Source organism: Lolium rigidum, chromosome 3 (genome assembly GCF_022539505.1).
Source record: "Lolium rigidum isolate FL_2022 chromosome 3, APGP_CSIRO_Lrig_0.1, whole genome shotgun sequence".
Lineage (NCBI taxonomy): Eukaryota > Viridiplantae > Streptophyta > Magnoliopsida > Poales > Poaceae > Lolium > Lolium rigidum.
This window is the reverse complement of record NC_061510.1, coordinates 23,695,595-23,714,811: the sequence shown is the minus strand read 5'-3', so window position 1 is coordinate 23,714,811 and position 19,217 is coordinate 23,695,595. Positions and strand designations below refer to the sequence as shown.

The 19,217-nt window shown below is 44.5% G+C and overlaps 3 protein-coding genes across 3 annotated transcripts; all 3 read left to right on the top strand.

Annotated features, from left to right (window-relative positions):
• The first annotated feature begins 220 nt into the window (after nucleotides 1–220).
• Nucleotides 221–3,898, top strand: LOC124695123 (DNA polymerase delta small subunit-like). The gene is made up of 14 exons (XM_047228011.1): nucleotides 221–279; nucleotides 368–497; nucleotides 1,250–1,356; nucleotides 1,454–1,577; nucleotides 1,710–1,814; nucleotides 1,921–2,036; nucleotides 2,116–2,199; nucleotides 2,284–2,352; nucleotides 2,445–2,516; nucleotides 2,614–2,705; nucleotides 2,783–2,910; nucleotides 3,086–3,187; nucleotides 3,251–3,318; nucleotides 3,510–3,898. Exons 1-14 carry the CDS (start codon nucleotides 247–249, stop codon nucleotides 3,567–3,569), a joined length of 1,290 nt encoding a protein of 429 aa, XP_047083967.1. The 5' UTR covers nucleotides 221–246; the 3' UTR covers nucleotides 3,570–3,898.
• A 3,686-nt stretch (nucleotides 3,899–7,584) lies between these two features.
• Nucleotides 7,585–8,911, top strand: LOC124695121. The gene is made up of 2 exons (XM_047228010.1): nucleotides 7,585–7,747; nucleotides 8,475–8,911. The coding sequence occupies exons 1-2, from the start codon at nucleotides 7,605–7,607 to the stop codon at nucleotides 8,749–8,751; spliced, it is 420 nt and encodes a 139-aa protein (XP_047083966.1). The 5' UTR covers nucleotides 7,585–7,604; the 3' UTR covers nucleotides 8,752–8,911.
• Nucleotides 8,912–11,621: 2,710 nt separating this feature from the next.
• On the top strand, nucleotides 11,622–12,238 carry LOC124694511. The gene is made up of 2 exons (XM_047227496.1): nucleotides 11,622–12,047; nucleotides 12,149–12,238. Exons 1-2 carry the CDS (start codon nucleotides 11,622–11,624, stop codon nucleotides 12,236–12,238), a joined length of 516 nt encoding a protein of 171 aa, XP_047083452.1.
• Nucleotides 12,239–19,217: the final 6,979 nt, after the last annotated feature.

Genomic DNA, 19,217 nt, shown 5'->3' with positions numbered 1-19,217 from the left:
CAGCCGCCAGGGTCACTTTGCCACAGTGACGCCGCACCGCTGCGCTGCCCCCATCGACCTCCAACGACGCCGCATCGCTGCCGTTGCCAGCTCCAAAACCAAACCACGGAGCGCGCGCGCCCGCGGCTGCTAAATTTGGGCGCGGGCGGGAGACAGAGAGGGAGACACCCAAAGACCGCTCCAAACCCCCACCCCAGAAACTTCCCGCCGCCCCGCCGCCGCCGCCGCCGCCGCCGCGGTCTCGCCATGGAGAGGAAGCAAGCCGACTATGGCACCCAGGTAAGAACAACCCGCCGCCTCTTCCCCCAACTCCGCCCCCCTCCCGTTCTGGACCTCGACTGATTCGGCGAGCGACGTCGCTTGGCAGGACGAGCGGTACATGATTCAGGGGGAGAGGTACCAGGGGCAGCAGTACAGCCACATCTACTTCACGCGCCTCCACCACATGCGCACCCTCCTCCACGCCCTCGTCCCCTCCCGCAAGCCCAACGTCCCCGGTACGCCACATTTCCTCCCCACTATGAAATGCTCTAGCCTCATTTCCCCCCATTTACGTTTCGAGGAATTTTGGCTAGTCGAGGCCAATTTTGGCCTGAAATTGTGCCCAAAGTGTTGCCTCGTTTTGGTGCTGATGTGGTATACTAGCGTGGTTGCCGATTTAGGGTTTCTCTGATGGTATGTGGCTCTCGATTCCATGGACTGTTGATGTTTTGGTGGTTCCAGAAACTTCAGTTCAGTGCAGCTTTGAGTGTCGAATTTCAGGACATTTGAGCTCGGTTTAGGCTGAGCATCTTCAGAAGTAGAAGGTCTTCTGAGTGTGGTTTGGTGTTATTTGAGGGGTCTGGTTGCCTAGATAATGTAGGATGTGTGCTCTCATGAAGCTTTGAAACTGGAAGTACCAAATGTCTTTATTGCTGGGAAAGTCAGGTTGGAGCGAAAAACATTTTCACTTGGCTGTAATGCTCTGTGGCATCTGTACGCTGCGCCTGAATTAATGTTGCTTGGGACTTCACCGGCATTAGTACTCAGCGTGCGTTCTTTCATCTTTCATGCTGTTAATAATGTGCCTCCTTGTTAGCAAGACCGTAGAATTGTATCTAGTTACGGGTTTTACGGATTCATATCTCCAACAGCATTATTGTTGTTGTTCTGTAGTTACATTTTGTTGATGGTATATTGGACCACACAAGATGCGCTATCTTCTGTGAATTAAGAGAGAGTCTTAAAGTCATTTCCTTCTATCTTGCAGTCACTACAGTGCTGGGGCTTGAAGAAGGAAAGGATTGTGTGCTTGTTGGAACTTTATTCAAGCACATGAAACTGAAACCTTCTATTCTTGATGAATACTCCAAGGAGGTAATCTGACATTAACATGGTGCTTCCACATGTTCATACATGGTGTCTGCCTGTAATAGACTAAGGGCTTATGCATGAATTATCTGTTGTGCTGCAGAGGTCTGTGGTCCCTCTTGTTAAGCCGCACAACTTCATGCATCCGGAGGACAATCTTATTCTGGAAGATGAAAGTGGAAGAGTTGCGCTTGCAGGAGCCATACCTCCAGCAGCTTATGTGACTGGTAAGTTTGACTGTCACTTCAAAACTCAACACACTGCGAATCCAATTGCTTGTTCTGGCAGTGCTGTAGAATTTGTTCTGTTCTTTTGACCAACATGACATGTTTCTTGGAATAACACACAATCATCAACAGGAGTTGTAGTAGCTCTCCATGGGAAGGAAACAAGTGCTGGCAACTTCCTTGTTGAAGATGTTCTTGAAGCTGGCCTTCCTCCTCAAACTGTGTTGCCTAGCATAAGTAATATTTCTGTATCCTGCTTTGCTCATTTCTGATCATCTTTTCATGTTGCTATAAATTTCTCTGTGTAAAAATTTCTCTGGAATCACATTTATTTCTGTTACAGATGAGGACAAGTATGTTGTATTTGTATCGGGATTAAGTGTCGGGAGCAGCACATTCAATCCTCTGCAGTTCCAACTTCTTATTGACCATATCACGGGGCATCTGGGTGATGAGAATGTAAGCCGTTTATCTTTATAAAATGGGAATTATTATAAGTGTCACATTAAGTTTGATGATCTCCCTTGAAACTAATTAGGAGCAAACGGTAGCATCAAAAATAGTTCGTGTTGTGGTGGCTGGAAATTCAGTACATATTGCACCAAGATACTTGAATGGCCAGGTAATTGCATTGTTTGACCTGTTTTTTTCTTGGGTAATTTGGTTATGTTTGCTGTGATAGTAGTATGCATCCTATATCTTTCAGACAGTAGCTGCAAAAGATCAACCCAGGATAGCTGAGCCAATCAAAGAACTGGACATAATGTTAACTCAGGTTCAACTGTTTTGCCTTTTCCTCTCAATTTTTGCCAGTGCAACAGTGCCAGTCCCTGTTGTATATCTTGATATAATTTATTTGCTCTGCAGCTTGTGGCGTCATTACCTGTAGATATAATGCCGGGCTGTAATGATCCAGCAAACTTTTCTTTGCCTCAGCAGGTGGGCAGTGATGCAGATGAATAACTGTTGATTTGTATACTAGTACTAACCAAGTGTACCTTTTGTGCATGCATACTCATATCTTACTTTATTGCAGCCTTTGCATAGATGCCTTTTCTCTGGAGCATCCACCTATAATACATTTTCATCATGTCCGAATCCACATGAATTTGAACTTGACAATGTCAAGTGAGTGGCACTGCTTCTTTAACCTCATACAAGCGAAAGCAACATGGAGATTTTTATTGAAGAAACTCTGTATGTAGGTTTCTTGGAACATCTGGCCAGAACATAGATGACCTCTACAAGTACTCGGATGCCAAAGACAGGCTAGAATTCATGGAAAGGACATTGACATGGCGCCATCTTGCCCCGACTGCACCGAACAGCCTAGGTAACTCATTAGACATTTGAACTACAGTGGTATGATGATATCGCTGGGTATAAAAAGGACCCAGTGTTGTTATCATTTATTTTATTTTACCTGAATTTCATGATTTAATGGACATTTGGTAATTACATTCTCTAAAGCTAGATGAGACCCTTACATAGATATCTTTTTTGTCCAGGATGTTATCCATACACAGACAAGGACCCTTTCCTTGTTGAAAGCTGCCCCCACGTCTACTTTGTCGGGAATCAAGATAGATATGAATCTCGATTGTTGCAAGGTACTACTTTGCGCAAAATTTGTCTGTTGTTTTAGCGCCCAACTTGACATTCTTGTTATCCAGGATCCGAGAAACAGCAAGTTAGGCTAATCAGCATTCCAAGATTTTGTGATACTGGAATCGCTGTCATGGTATGTACTGGTAGCTCTACTCTTATGTTATTCTAGTAATGGTTTACTTTATTAGTTCTACGCAATAAATTTAGGGTAGCTATGAAAACATAAGTTCCATTTCTTTTTTATCTTTTATAGCACGCACAATCAAATTTTATATGCAATTTTCGATGGCATTTGCTAACAAACATATATGTATGTTAATACAGCTCAATTTGAGGAACTTGGAATGCACCACCTTGAGTTTCTCAACAAGCTTTGATTCCTGACTTTGCCCTCTATGGAGTTCAAGAGGACGCGGTCTCTGGTGCAGCGCTACTATGCCCACCTTAATCCTGAAGTTTAAGCTTTGATGAGGGAACACACTATGGTGTGATCCGCAGAAGCTCATGTGAAGGTTCCCTCGGAAGTCGGAAGAATGTATCTGTAGCTCATCAGTTCTTTGTTAGATGTGTCATGACCTAGGTTTCGTTTCTCCAATTAGACGCCTATGCGTCAATGCAGCTAACGAACGTTTCGCCAGTTTGTATCAGCTGATCCATTTATCAGATCTTGTATTCTATATGCCATCATCAAATGTATCAGTTGTTGGAACAAAAAAAAAGTGATGTGTAGCATGCTTGTGGAAACGCTGGTACATGTATCTCCCTATATCAGGGATTCCGGTAGCGAGTCTTCACCAGGTGGCAGGAAATGGATTATAGAATCACATCTTGCAATTCTTATTGTTGGGCTTTTGTACCCTCCTAGCAAAAAAATTCCGATCAAACAAGCAATGCTATCTGAAACTTTCCGATCATGAAATGAAATTGTCTGGTTTTAAAGTGCTAACAAGCTAATTTTTTTTTTAGAAATGGAGCATCGCCCCAGCCTCTGCATCAATAGATGCACACAGCTGTTTTGTTGCATTGTTTAATATTCAGAAGTTATACAACTCAAGAGATACATAAGGTGTACGTAAAACTTAACCAACGGAAAATAGAAAGGAAATATAATTATGCAAGTTGCAATCTCTTAATAGGCTGCCAGCCACCCTGGTTGTAGATATCCTGAGCAACCGTCTCCAGACGGCTGCATCCAGAATCCATATGCGCACGCTGAGCCTGCGGTAGTAGGTATGACCATTCGTGGATCCAGTGCGTAACCATACGGATAACCTGTAAAAATTTAGCATTTGAGCTTCTGTTAAAGACAATATCATTGCGGCAATTCCATATAGCCCACATCAAAGCACAAATACCCGTTCGAATCTGTGCTTTAGATATTTTATCAACACCATTTAGCCAATTTCCAAACATATTTGTAACATTGGCCGGTGGAGAGATATTAAAAGTATACTGGATTGTTCTCCAGATTAGCTTTGCGAAGGGACAATCGAAAAATAAGTGGTTTATGGTTTCATTAGAGCCACAGAAAACACAATTCTTACACCCATTCCAATTTCTTTTTGCGAGATTATCTTTTGTGAGAATTAGTTTTTTATAAAGGAACCACATGAAAATCTTAATCTTCAGCGGTACCTTTATTTTCCAAAGATATTTGCGCAAGAAACCGTATGACCATTCATCATGTCTGTGTACATCGATTTGACCGAAAAAACACCATTGGTAGTTAATTTCCAGACAAAAACATCCGGGTCTTCCGTCAAGTTAACCCTGATTAGGCGCTGAAGTAGTAGTAACCAAACCTCCAATTTATCAGTAGATAAAGTTCTCCTGAATTCGATATTCAGAGAATTACTCGTTAGAACATCTGAAACCAGAACGTTTCTCCGACGGACAATGTTATACAACGAAGGGTATTGCGTAGCTAGCGGTTGGTCACCTAACCATATGTCCTCCCAAAAGCGTGTATTTTGACCATTACCAACTTTGAAAGAGCCGCGAGAGAAAAAAATCATCCTTAACTCCCATGAGCCCCTTCCAAAAAGGAGAATCGGTGGGTTTTGTTGTCACTTGTGACAGTGTTTTAGTCCGGAGATATTTATTATGCAGCAACTCCTGCCATACTCCATCCTCATTTAAGAATTTAAATAGCCACTTACTGAGTAGGCATTTGTTTTTGAGATCTAACACCTCCACCCCGAGACCCCCTTGATCTTTAGGTCGGCAAATAATGTTCCACCTAGTCAGCCGATATTTACGCCTATGCTCATCATTTTGCCAAAAAAACCTTGACCTCGTAGAAGTCTAATCTTTTCTTTACCCCTTTAGGTATTTCAAGAAAAGATAACATAAACATCGGTAGGCTGGTTAGGACGGAATTAATAAGTACAAGTCTATCTCCGTATGAGAGTAGCTTGCCTTGCCAGCAACCCAACTTTCGTTCAAAGCGGTTCTCTACTGGATTCCATTCCCTATTGAGAAGTTTTCTATAATGGACCGGGATCCCCAGGTAACGAAAGAGGAGAGAACCAGCTTCACAACCAAGGATTTGCTTATATTGGTTCTCCACATCCTTCGCCTTTCCAAAACAGAAAATCTCACTCTTATGAAAATTGATCTTAAGTCCAGACAGTTGCTCAAAGATGCAAAGGATTAACTTCATGTTAACAACCTTCTGAAGGTCATGTTCCATGAAGAGAATAGTATCGTCTGCATATTGTAGAATGGATACTCCCCCCTCAACTAAGTGTGGGATAAGACCACCTACCTGACCATCCTCTTTTGCTCTTGCAATTAGGATTGCCAGCATATCAGCAACTATATTGAATAGGATAGGTGATAGAGGATCGCTTTGCCTCAACCCCTTCCTAGTCTGGAAGTAATGGCCAATGTCGTCATTAACCTTTACCCCCACTGATCCTCCCTAAACAAAATTAGCCACTAACTTACACCAAATAGGCGAAAATCCTTTCATACACATAGTTTGTTGAAGGAAAGGCCAATTAACTTTATCATAGGCCTTTTCAAAATCAATTTCGAAAAGGACCCCATCTATTTTCTTCCTGTGTAGTTCATGAATGGTCTCGTGAAGGACAACTACTCCTTCAAGTATATGTCGTCCCGGCATAAAAGCATATTGTGTAGGCTTAATAACCTTGTGGGCTATCCCGGTTATTCTATTTGTACCTACCTTGGTGAAAATCTTGAAACTCGCATTTAGTAAGCATATAGGCCTATACTGTTGGATCTGGACAGCGTCTTCTTTCTTAGGTATTAAAGTAATAACCCCAAAGTTGAGCTTATATAACTCGAGATCACCTTGTTGTAATTGCGTAAAAAGGTTCATGAGATCGTGCTTAATAGTTTCCCAGAAATGCTTGTAAAACTCGGCTGGAAACCCGTCTGGTCCAGGAGCTTTGTTGTGTTCCATTTGAGAAATAGCTTCAAATACTTCTTCCTTAGTGAACTTAGATGTGAGGAAAGAGTTTTCCTCAGGGGAGATCTGGGGTATATCCGCAAAAATATCTTCTCTCATATAAAAATTGTTTTTTGTTGGTTCCCCAAATAGTTTCTTATAGTACTCAGTGATGAAAACTTTAAGATTTTCCTCACCAACGATTGTCCCTTCGTCTTGCTCTAACTGAAAAATCTTCTTCTTCCTATGTTTTCCATTAGCAATCAGGTGAAAATATCTCGTATTATTTCTCCCTTCTTGTACGTGTTTTACTTTTGCGCGTTGGGCCCATTTAGCTTCCTCGTCACGTCTGAGTTTAGCTAGGTTATCATTAGCCTTTCGTAGGGCAGCACACTCGGCTGCCACCAGGGGAACCGTTTTCGCCTTAATGTCTAGCGCATCAATAAGTGCCATTAATCTCTCTTTTTCTTTTTTATACACCCCGCTCCGATTTTTGGCCCAACCCCTTCTTAAGTGTCTAATTTTGTTTTGCCATATTTCAATAGGGCTATTTCCCCGAACAACCGCACCCCAGATTGTTAATGTCTCCAAGTTTTTTTTTTTACCTCAGATTGTTAGTTTCGTTAAAATTCCCAGGTTGTGTAATAGTGTTAGTCATGAGTTATCTAGTTTTGGAAGGAAAAAACCAAAGAGCACATATTTGGTTAGAGTCGGTTCCTGATGAACTTAGAATCTTGTCCTACGGGATTGTAAACACCATTATCTAATTATTAATACAATCCCTTATGGCCTGCAAAAAAAAATCTCTAAGTTTTTTATTTGTAAAAGACTAGCATCTCCTAATCTGAATGAATTCCCGCAACAAAAAAAAAGGATCTCCTAATCTGAAACTCTTGTTCTGTGGATGCAGGTCGTTCACAGCAAAGTGACAAAACCATAGCACCAAGATCCATCCAAAACCTTGGCGGACCAGCATTTTTCTCACTCCATCTCCCCTCTTCACCATGGCCGCCCTCTCCTCCCACCTCACCACGCCCCTCCCGATTCTCCCCGCTCTTCGTCCCTCTCCTCGCCGGCTTTCGCCCGCGGCTTCCGCAGCCTCCGTCCTCCCGCCCCGGGGCGCCCGCATCGTTCCCCGTCTGTCCAGGTGCGTGCCGCATACCCTCACCCCCTCACCCCCACCATTCTGACCTTACCATTCTGGTGGGCATTGGTCGCTGAGGGGGACAGAGTTCCATCTTGATTAGTTATGCTCTTGTGCTCATGTGCTCCCCTTTCTTAACTCGCATAGAGCTCGGCCTTGAGAGACACTGATTTTGCCAATAGTTTGTGTGATCTGTAGATTCACAATGGCGCAGAAATTGATTGAACAAGCCGATGACCTATGCTCTCCATTTTGCCCGATTCCCTGCTATTCTGTACCGCAGTCTTAGAATACATAACCTGTGTACAGTGATCTGAACATTCTTCGTTCGTGATGTATTGATGTCTATTGCGGGGGGTGGGAATTTTAGGCAGTATCAGTATCCTTGTTTTGGCTTATCTCATACACCAGTTCAAATTTGCCCTGTGTGGATCTGCTGCCTTGTGAAAGTGTAATAACTATCATCTAGAAGGAGTTCTAACCGTTTTCATTGAGAAATGAAATTGGGAGCTCTGATGCTTCTTTACACTGAAAAAAACTTGATTAGGAAAGAATCAACAAGTCTGCTTGAAGCTTCAGTTGTCCCTTTTCCTGTGCGACAGACAGCATGCCATTTACAAATATTTGAGCTGTGACTGACGCTGTCGTTCGTTGAGAGAGAACATATTTGCTAGAATGTCTCCAGTATTAGTATTAGTATTAGTATCACTCTCACTGTTTCGCGCTGCAGGCATCCTGACCCTTTGGCAAGAAATTGTGGGTGGTTTGAGAACGCAACAAGGTTGCCGGGAAGGCGACCTAAGAAGACTCTGTTTGCATTAGAGACAGATTCTTCTAGCACTGGCAGTCCGAAACAGAGCAGCGCCGGCGACAGCTCGAGTCCTCCAGATGGCCCACCTGTCCTCACAATTTTGGCTGGTATCATCGTGTTCTTTCTGGTCTTCTGGGTGATCGGATCGATTTTCACTTCGATCGTTGGTTTGTTCTTTGGGGCTGCGAAGTCTTAGAAGTTTAATCTTAGGGTAGCTCTTCATCTTTCGAACTGTATATGTTTTTCCTCGACTACTGTTGACGGTCCTGGATCATTGCATCCTATGTTGTCGTTTCCAGCTGAATGTCTTGAATAATTGTACTCCATATTTCTAGTAAAAGCCATGGATTATTGCATTTCATTCTGTTATTTCTAGCTATATATGGCAAATTGTGTTTCGCGATATTATTTCGAGATAGACAATACTCCCGTTCCATTCCCACTTCTTCTCAATGGATGTGTTTACAAGGAGGGTTTTTTGGTAACACTCTCTGTTGCAAGCCTTTTTTTTTCCTGCTCTTGCTGCCACCATTGTACAAGCATAGACATTTTTTTATATTGAGCTGCCAGCATTAGAAGCGATGTCATGGCTAGAGCCTAGATGCATGGGCTCTGTCTTACTCGGCATTTCATTTTTCACAGCCTGGACATCAGAACTCACTTCTGAACACCTAGGAAAATTCTTGTTTCCAAATTTCAAAAGATCATTAAGCATGTAGAGAAAGGATACAAGCATCTGCATTTAAAATTTGAAACTTATGACCATTTGCGATCTTGTAATTCTTGCACCGTTCGCAAATTGCAATAACTTGCTATGAAAATTTACAAGAGTAAGTTTCTGGCCTAAAGCTACATGCATGATTTTTTCTTCATATTTTTCTTGGAAATTCGTAATGCGATTTTCACAAGGTGTTCAGAAAACTGTTACTCAAATGCTCAATCGGGTTACTACTTGTCCAATGGCATTGGGCGTCATAGCAAGGCGCCTCAGGCCAGGGCATCGTGCTATATGGCACGACAACTAGCTCTATCAAAGGCATATTGCTATCAGCCATGTCGCTGGAGGCTAGATAGCATGGCGCCCCAGGTCCGCGTTGTCATGGAAACAAGCCATTTTTTGAAAAGAAAAATTGAGATTCAGTCCATTTTGTGCTGAAATTTCAGAAAAAAACTACTCCGTATGTTTTTTTTTGAAACGTGGGCAAAAGCTTTGCCCATTTCATTGATTAAGAAAGGAGTTTTTGAAACGTGGGCAAAAAACTATGTTTTTGCATTTTCACTAGAAATGGAGGATGATAGCTGGCGCGAATCTGATGAGAAGTTGGGTCAGGTTGTCGCTGCACAACAGGAACCGAGCCTTTGTACTCGGAAGCACAGGAAAGGGAGAGCTATTACTCGCTTGGAGCCGCGTCAGCGTGCATCTGCGGTACACGACCAAGAAAGCGAGATGGGCGGGTGTGGCTCGACTAGGACTTGAGCTGGTCTAGTTCGGTCCGGTCTGATCGGGAACTGGCGGTCAAGACCGACGAGCCAGACGACCCTCCGCCCACCTGTATAATTAAGTGGCAGAGAACACAGAACTTAAAATAAAAATCAAACAAAAAAGGGCGATCAAACTTCCCCCAAAAAATTCCCCTGCCCCCTCCCTCTTTTAAATAGTCAAACATCCCGCCTCCCGCTCCCTCCTTTTTTCTCCTGCTCGCGATCACAAGCACATGAACATCCGATGACAGCAGGAAGATTATCTGATGCCTCAAGACTAGAAGATCGACCCGAGCGAATGATGATGTAGTCCATCCGATGGCCCTCTAATTCAGCTACTCCGTCGTTGGCTCCTTCCCGCTGCCTCTCGCCGGAGCACGTAGTCACCACGGCGTGCCAACTTCCCTCATTTAGACCCCAAGAGCTTCGGGTTCAACCAAGGTCGATGATTCCTCCACGAGGCTCAAGAAACGGTAGGAGCGAAAACATTTTGTACAAAACTTTTATATTTCTAGTGAACTTATCGTTATCATACTATAATTCTATTGAGCACAATTTCAGATTACTTGGATTTCTTGATTAACCAAATAACATTATTTGTCGTACAATTGTGATAGTACATAACGCGCAATTCTCTTGTGCGAATTTAAATTTATGCTGCAATAAAGTTTTCCTTAAACTATCTTTTCATATTGCTAAAATTATAAGGTGTATTTATATATGTATGTATATATGTTTGGTGGTGTACATTGCTATGCACACGTATGGGGTCTATAAATGTACAATCAGATAAATATCTTAGTCGTTGTTCTCGTTTATTGTTAGGTACTTGTACTTATAGAAGCTTCTATCTATTGCCGCGATGTATGCCTTAGAGTTTACATGTCACGATTTACAGGATCTGCTAGAGTCTTGGTATATGAAATCTGATCGGCTCGCGTTTACCACGATCTATACTTGAAAGTTTACAAGTCACGATTTAGGGTGTTATCACTCTAAACGTAGGCTTACCATTTACCAACCAACACCACTGCTCACAACGTTTGTACTACTGGGACGCACAGGAAAGAGAGTTACTCGGTTGGAGCAGCGTGAGGGAGCATCTGCGCGCGGTACACGACCAAGTACTCCCATGCATGAGTGATGAGCGCCGTGCGTCAGTACACATTTACTACTGTATGTCATCGCTATCGCCAGCAGATCTATAGCCCCCTATAACGGCCTGAATCATGGACGGGCGAGTGAGAGTGATGACAGATCGATTAGATTCCCTGCCGTTTTGCTCACGGGCGCAGTAAATTCTTTCCCAGCATCGTCACGGCGACCACACGATCACATCCGGGCAAAAGCGCTCACTCCCATGAGAGTGAGGCCAGGTGCCGACCACGACCGCGCCAGCGCTGGGATCCCACCTACCCGCGCTCCGCAACGGCTATATTCCACCTCGGCCTCGCCTTCCCCGCGCTTAAATCCCTCGTCCTCCTCCCGGTCTCCCGCTCCCACTCCACTCGATCGCGACTTCCTGCTCCCCAACGGCTACTGTGCCATTCATTCTCCTCTGACCCGCCCGATCCGACCGATCCAATGGCGACCACGCCGGCGCGGCAGTCGCAGACCGGCGCCGCGGTCTCGGTGCAGCACGTGGCCAAGGCCTCCTCCGACGAGCTGCTCCGCAAGTTCGCCGACCCGGACGACGACGCCAAGAAGAGTCTGACGCCGCCGCGCCGCAGCCTCGCGCTGCGCCGGAAGCGCTCGTCCCGCCGCGTGGCGTCGGGGCTCTCCGCGCGGGACTCCGACGCGGCGGGCACGGACCTCGCCGCGCCCAAGCGCCGCCGGAGCATCGGCGGGTCCACCGACTGGAGGGCCGGGCTGCTGCTGCCCACCACCACCGGGGCGTCGGCCGTGCGCAAGGGCGGCGGCGGCGGTGGCGCGCGCCGGGGTGGTGGTGGTGGTGGTGCCGGGCGGCTCGACGAGGCCGGCATCGCCCTCTTCCTCGCCGCGCTGGAGCGGGTAAGCTAACAGCTTGGCTCCCGATCCTTGCACTTTGCGTTTTCTGAATGTTTCGATCGCGTCGTGCTAATGCTGGTATTGCTCTGTGTATTCTTGCTTAGACGTGGAGGAAGACGGTGCGGGGCGCGTCCAAGATGTTCGTGGAGAGGCACCGGACCAGCCACGTCCAGCTCATCAGCGACATGGTCTGACCGATCGACCTCGCCCGCTCAAGCTCGGCAACAGTTTCTGCAGAAACGAATTCGTTTACTAGAATTTAGCTGAATAAAATGGGCACGGAAGAACGAAGCGAAGCGAACCAGCCATGTTTCTCCGGGCGGTTCAGCTTTCTGTCCTTGCCGTTGCTCCAGTTGTGTTTGCTTACGCTCATTTGTTCATCGTCCTCAGCGACCGCATTGTAAATTCAAGTTTGCAATTTTTTTCATACTAGTGCTGAGCTAACTAAATGTATTCATCTTAGACAGTAATACAGTTTACTTCTTTCCAGATTGTGCATTTTTCCCTCATGTGTGAGTTACAAGTAACAACTAGAGGAGACAGGGGAGGGTAGCTGCCAGTGCTTCTTTTTTACTGGCTGACGGTGGTATTGTCAAGTGTGAATGTGAATTAGGCCTTCGACTTCGTATGTTGGGCCGTAATAGAGTTTGCTGTGCTTAGGCCGTAGACGTTTTTTTTTGTCAGGGTGACAGACTGTGACAGTATTGACAAGTGTGAATGGCCTTGGACTCTGTATGTTGGGCTATGATAGAGTTGCTGTGCCGAATGGGCCTGTAGGGTACGCGGACTGTTCTTCTTTTCCACATCACCTTTTCACAAGGACACGTAGACAACTTGTCAAAGAAAAAAAAAAACAAGGACACGAAAACCAAGCACCACCGTACGTCTACTGCTACTGGGAAAAGGAACCTAAAATAACATACACTGTGAGTATACAATCCTGCGTGATATGCCCACCTGATTGCCTGATGTATCGTGCACATGCTTTGCTGTGGAATCTGATTCTTCCTGTGCGCGTGCTGTCATGCTCCATGCTTCCCTTATTCTCTCTGACGTGCACACCTTCAGAACGAGATGTACAAGTATGATGTATCTGAACTTTGAAAGGAGCAGGAGTAGAGAAAAGACAAACAAGTTCTCAAGTCTAGACACGTCAGACGTGCACGGGTCCATGCACACATTCCCACCGTCGATAACATGCTGCTACAAATTGCGCACCATAAAGATAAAGCTGTCCACCTCTTTACTGTCAGACTCAGTAGCAAAGCTTCTTTCAGGACCCTGCTTTTCTTATCTGCCAATATGCTCGAGAGGTTTGGCGTGAGCTGAAGAAAACCTTGTGCGGTTGATGCGCGCAAGGGTTTTACTCTACTAGCCCAGAGGACTGAGTTTTTTTTTTATTTCTTAGGGAGAGCTTGGGAGATCGATCTGATTTTGCTAGCTGTGACAGTTAGGCATCTATGGGATGCTCCAAAGGGGTTGGAAGAAAAATCCCAACAATTGAATGCTAAAACTTTGCAATAGAAAAACGGTGTGCATCAATTGATGAAGAGGCCTGGGCACTCCACACTTCGTTTTTTTTTATCAGGGGCCCATAAACACGCGTGCGTCCATTTATTCACCTCGATGGTCGCCACCGCCGAAAGGGACCGTGCTTGTCAATGTGGATGCAGCTCTATTTTCGTGTTCATCACGGATGGGGATAGGCGTCGTGACCAGGAGCCACATCGGTACGTGCTTCATTGCCTGCAGTCAAGTCTTTGATAAGATTACGAGGCAAGAGTTAGATGAAGCACCTGCCATAGTGCCATTAGGCGTGCATTGGCCCTTGTTCACGAGGAAGGCTTCCGACAAAATCGCCTTGGCTTTAGACTATTGATGATCAACTATCCAGCGTACCAGAGCTCCAGCAGTGGTGGTGATAGTTTTTTCGTGTGTGACCGTTCCGTTAGGTTAGTAGTTTGCTTAATGAGACACCACACATTCTAGCTCGTCTAGCTGAAACTTTTATCTTTTCGATTTTTGGTCATTGGGGTCCGGAGTGTATCCATGAGGGCCTTTGTAATGATTTGCAGTGATCACTAAAGTCCTAAAAAAAGAGCAGTAAGGAGAAAAAAAACAAAGTTCCGAGGCTCAGATTTACACTCAGACACACGTCACACGTGCACGGGTCCACGCAGGCGCAACCACCATCGATAACACGTCATTGATTTGATTGACTTACTTGGCTGCTCCAAATTGCGCACCACAAAGATAAAGCTCTTGAGCTCATAGACCTCAAGAATATTTCAGTAGCAAAAGCTTCTTTCAAGACCCTGCTTTCTTATCTCTGCCAGTAGTATGCAAAGCTTCCACCGCCCGATTAAACATGGCCAGTTCCGAAAGGCAAAAAGGCCGCAGATGGGATGAGCGCGGTCGGCCCCGTCCTTTTTGACTACGGTAACACGTATCCGCACCTTGCAAACCCCCTTGGCTAAGAAAACATGACCTCAAGTCTAGTCTCGTGGCTTATTCTGTGTCGTCCTTTTCTGAGGCTCTGACGAGCGTGGTCTCTTTACGTCGAATAAACGGATGATGATTCAACAACCAATTGCCTAGTACGTACGGGTGGACGCCGCTTGGCAAGATAAGAAAGATCATCTGAAATCGCAGAAAGACTGAAGGCATGCAGAGAGAACATAGCGTGAAACACTGCAAGCATCGTCACGATTCTTCAGGTGAAGCAGGTTGAGGAGTAGCCGGCCGGGACAGTGTCACAGTGGACACCGAGTCAGTGCATACGAGAAAGGTACTTCTAGCCGACTGATCATCGCCTTTCCGATCGATGGCGGTGGAGCGAGTCTTTCCGCGGCCGTCGCCGTCTCTCGTCGCCCCTTCTCTTTACACCAAAGGAATCCGCCCAACAGCGAGGACACGAGTGGAAGGAATAGTTTCATGCGCCTCGTGTTCCTCTGTCACGGTTAAGTACTTGACTGACCTACTCTCTTGTGCGATCGTGTAGAATCACAGCTGTTCATTAGGCTGGACGAACAGATAAGAGTGGACCGGTGAGTTCATGATCGTGATATCATGGTTCGTCGAGTCGACCGATCGATGGCTGTCCACCTGTCTAGCCTACAACATGTGCATACAAAAGTGTTGTGCTCAGCATTGACGTTTGTGGCCCGGAGAGATGAGCGGCATACCGAACTCGACAGCAGTCTGTCGTCATCCAGTTGGTAGCTAGCTCGACCGGGTAGGTGCATTATTTTGCACACCGAGGGGGCATGGAGAACTCTTGCTGACTACTCGTAACTTTGCTTTTATGTTTTCGTTAGCCAGGAGGGATGGGGAAAATATTGCCTAGGTACACATGGTTCACTCTGTCGATCCTGGGATGGACAAGCTATTGTTTTTTTCAGGTGATTAGGAACTGATCTAGTAGTAGTGCTCCAGTATATATATTTTCAGGGGCTTTGGGAACTGATATATGCACAAGCCAGAGGTGCTACTAGTACTGCAATAGTATGGCGTGGAGTTGGAAGCTTCCATATCCCGTCAGGTGACGTCCTAGTATTATTTTGAGATGCGTCTTCTCGGACTCGGAGAAGGTAAACAGTGATCCAAGACACCGTTGACCAACTATTACGTAACAGATCCCCGTGCGTCGCACAGTGGATTGCAGGGAACAGGAGGTGGACTCGAGATGCGCCTCTGAAGCTAGCGCATATACTACTACCTCCGTTCCAAGGAATAAGGCGTACACGTACTCCAAGATGAACTTTGACCATAACAATTGCGCAACAAAATCTTGGTTATATTATATGTAATTAGTATCGTTGGATTCGTATTGAAAAGCACTTTCTAATGATGTTAATTTCATACAAATAATCTTTATATATTTAAAGTAATACTTAGTCAAACGAAAAGCACGTAAAACGAGGACGCTTTATTCCTTGAATCGGAGGTAGTACTATGATATAGTATCTGTTGTGAAGTGTCTATGTGGATTGCCTAGCCCTTTCCATCAGTTCGGACTTTTGGTTCAAGTGGCTAGTGCATGAAGCTTAACATGGTATCAGAGCCCCAGGTCTCAAGTTCAAATCCTTGCTTTCACATGGTTTTCGCAATTAACCCTAAAAATTGTTGTTGCCGCCCTCTATAGCCACCGCTGTTTCGGTGTTCTCTTCTTCTTTCACGTGTTGACTTTCTCTTCTCCCGTCACATGCGAGTGGGGGTGTTGTTAAGTGTATATGTGGATTGTCTAGCCCTTTCCATCAGTTCGAACTTTTGGTTCAAGTGGCTAGTGTATGAAGCTTAACAATATCTACGTGCACAAGCTAGATGAAATGCTTGCTACGGTGGAGGAAGATGCGCGTACCCCGGTACATACCGGCCGGAGAAAGCGATCTGGTGCCAGACCAAGAGCACAGTGGTTGATGTCGGCATTATTTGATGCTGGAAATCTGGAATCATCGTATCCAACGACGTACGTACTCCTATTTCAATCCCCAGATATTTCAGGTGACCGACAAACCGGCAGGCCCTGCCGGGCCAGGATCCATTACCTGTTGTCCGATATACTACTATAAGGGTGATCAAAATTAATACTGCTCCAGTAGGCAACAGCAAGTGTTCAGAGAGCTTTGCCGCCGTTGCTATTTTCGTGCGAGACAATGGCCTGGCTAGCCAGTCAGGGCAGAGCAACTCTGGCCATTTCCGGGAGCACGTAGTATTTGGTGCGTAGCAGCAGCTGGCGTGTAAAGTGGGCGCGCTCTGTCGCGCTCCGGAATTCGTATGTGAACCTAACCTGTCACGCTCGACACTTGTGTGGCATGATGGGGCGTCGTCGCGAATGTACACAGATTTGCTCCCGTCCCGTGGAGGCATGGACACCATGGTTCCTCGTTTCATTTTCAGTCCTGTCGTCTTCGCCGATCCGTCTTTTTCGAGAGAGAGAGGTGAGAGCAGGCAGAAAGTATGGTGCCCGCGACACTCTAATGGCCTACTAGATTTGTTGTCAATCATAGGATGGTGTCCCTAAACTCTGCACTAGTATCTAGTAATAACGAACTTGTTTTTGCGGAGTAATCCATCCGTTCTAATTTAGTCTACATTTTTAAAAAATGAAATAAATAAATATTGCATTTATTAGTACTATTTTGATATGTGAATAACTAATTCAATCTACAAAGCAACTGTATTTTGATATGTGAATAACGAGCTTGCTTTCTATATCTATACAAAGCAACTGTATTTAATTTCAAATGGAGGTAGTAGTTCATTTATGGACACATTCGTATTCAATAAAAATCTGGCCGAATTGATGAGTTTATGTTTGATCGCTATCGATCATTCAATGTACTAATTAAAACCTTCTAGGGTCTGTTTGATTCATAGGATAGAATAAATGTATGAACATGAAAATGCAGGATTGCAATGCCATGCCATGCCAACCCTAAATTTTATAGGAATTTGTATTAACCAAAGTTTGATTAATTTCACTACAGGAAAAGCAAATAAATGAAAAAGAGGTATGAGATATGAGTGGATGTTAGATTTCTTATAGAATCTAGTGCAAAGGATTTCTCGGATTTTTTTTATGAAAACAATCCAACAAATCAAACAATCACCAGAGATAAATTTCCTATATCATTTATTCCTACAAATTTTCCAATTCCTCGATTCCGCAAAAATTTATACATCGAGATTTAAACAAATATATGATATTTTTAACGGGACTGAAAAAGCATGTAAAATCTTCTGAATCAAACATGCGCTCAATGTGGCATGGTTGTCCAGTATGTGGAAGGTGTTGGAACAAATTACCATGGTCCGAGAACCAACCTGTGGTTGGATGGTTAGGAGGGCAGTGGCACCCCCAGCCCACTAGAGTTCAAATCCCAGATTTGACACTTTGGTGTCTCATAAAGGCGGAATATTCTTCAGTGGGAGGCGACGTTCCCGTCGACGATGGCGCTCGTGGTGACTTCGTCAATCTCAAGACCCGTCGGATCAGTTCTTCGATGCAGTATCTTTGGAGGTGTTCATAGGGGTAGGGTGTGCGTGCGTGCGTTCATAGGGGTGAGTGTGTGCGCGTATGTATGAGCGCCTTTGATTGTACTGTGTTTCGCAAAAAAAAAATATCATGGTCCGTACAAATGCATCGTGCAGCTCTGCGGTGGACTGTGTACGAGCCTGGTGACTTCCTTTTGCTCAAATCCATAATTTTTCCTTTTTTTTACATGCTGTGTGTATCTTACATGCTGTGTGTATCTTGATGTTTTTGTGATATTTTGTTGGTGCAGAGGATTAATATAGTTGGTATCTTCGTGATATTATTATGTTTGGTTTATTAAAAAGTCAGATCGATGCTTTTACTCAAACATGCTAGTAGCAAAATGCATCCGGGTTCGGTCTTATGATTGTGGATGCAATTATCGAATGGTAAAATGTTGTTACTAGTTGATTTACACATAACATTCTGGTCGAATTGACTCGATTTTATTTTTGATCTTCATGAGCATTCAATGTACCCGAAACTTCTGCAATCATTAGTTCCCTTACTCCAAAATCTTCCCTAGACGTTCTTGTGATGGTGTTTATTACTACCTTCGTTGAATAATGGTTATAACTTTAGTATAAAATAAAATCATGCTAAGTTTGAAAATGAATAGTATAGAATAAAGTACTAACTTTAATACTCCCTTCGATTCATATTAATTGACTTTAATATAGATGTATCAAGAACTAAATGTGACTAGATACATCTATATTAGAGTCAATTAATATGAACCGGAGGGAGTAATATTAAATGGTATTTATTTTTGATTAAATTTATATAGAACTTAATCATTAAAACGAAGGTACGTAGTACTTCATTTTGGATAGATGTTTTAACTTTATCTAAATTTAAACATATGAAACGTGTTCTAAAAAAAATAGAACGAGTAGAAGAATTATTACGACTGGTCAGTACAGATGCATCGTGCCGTGCGGCACGACCACTGTGGACTCCGTAGGAAGCCAAGGCGTGGCGTGCTTGCTGGCGACGCGAAACGCTGCGCCTTTTTCGCACGAGTAATGCTACACCTACGGAAATGTTTTACGGAATTCTCTTACGGACAAACGCATGCACGAGTGCTCTCCAAAGACAGGTCCGTTTTTCAAGCAGCGGGTCAAACTTCAACCAAT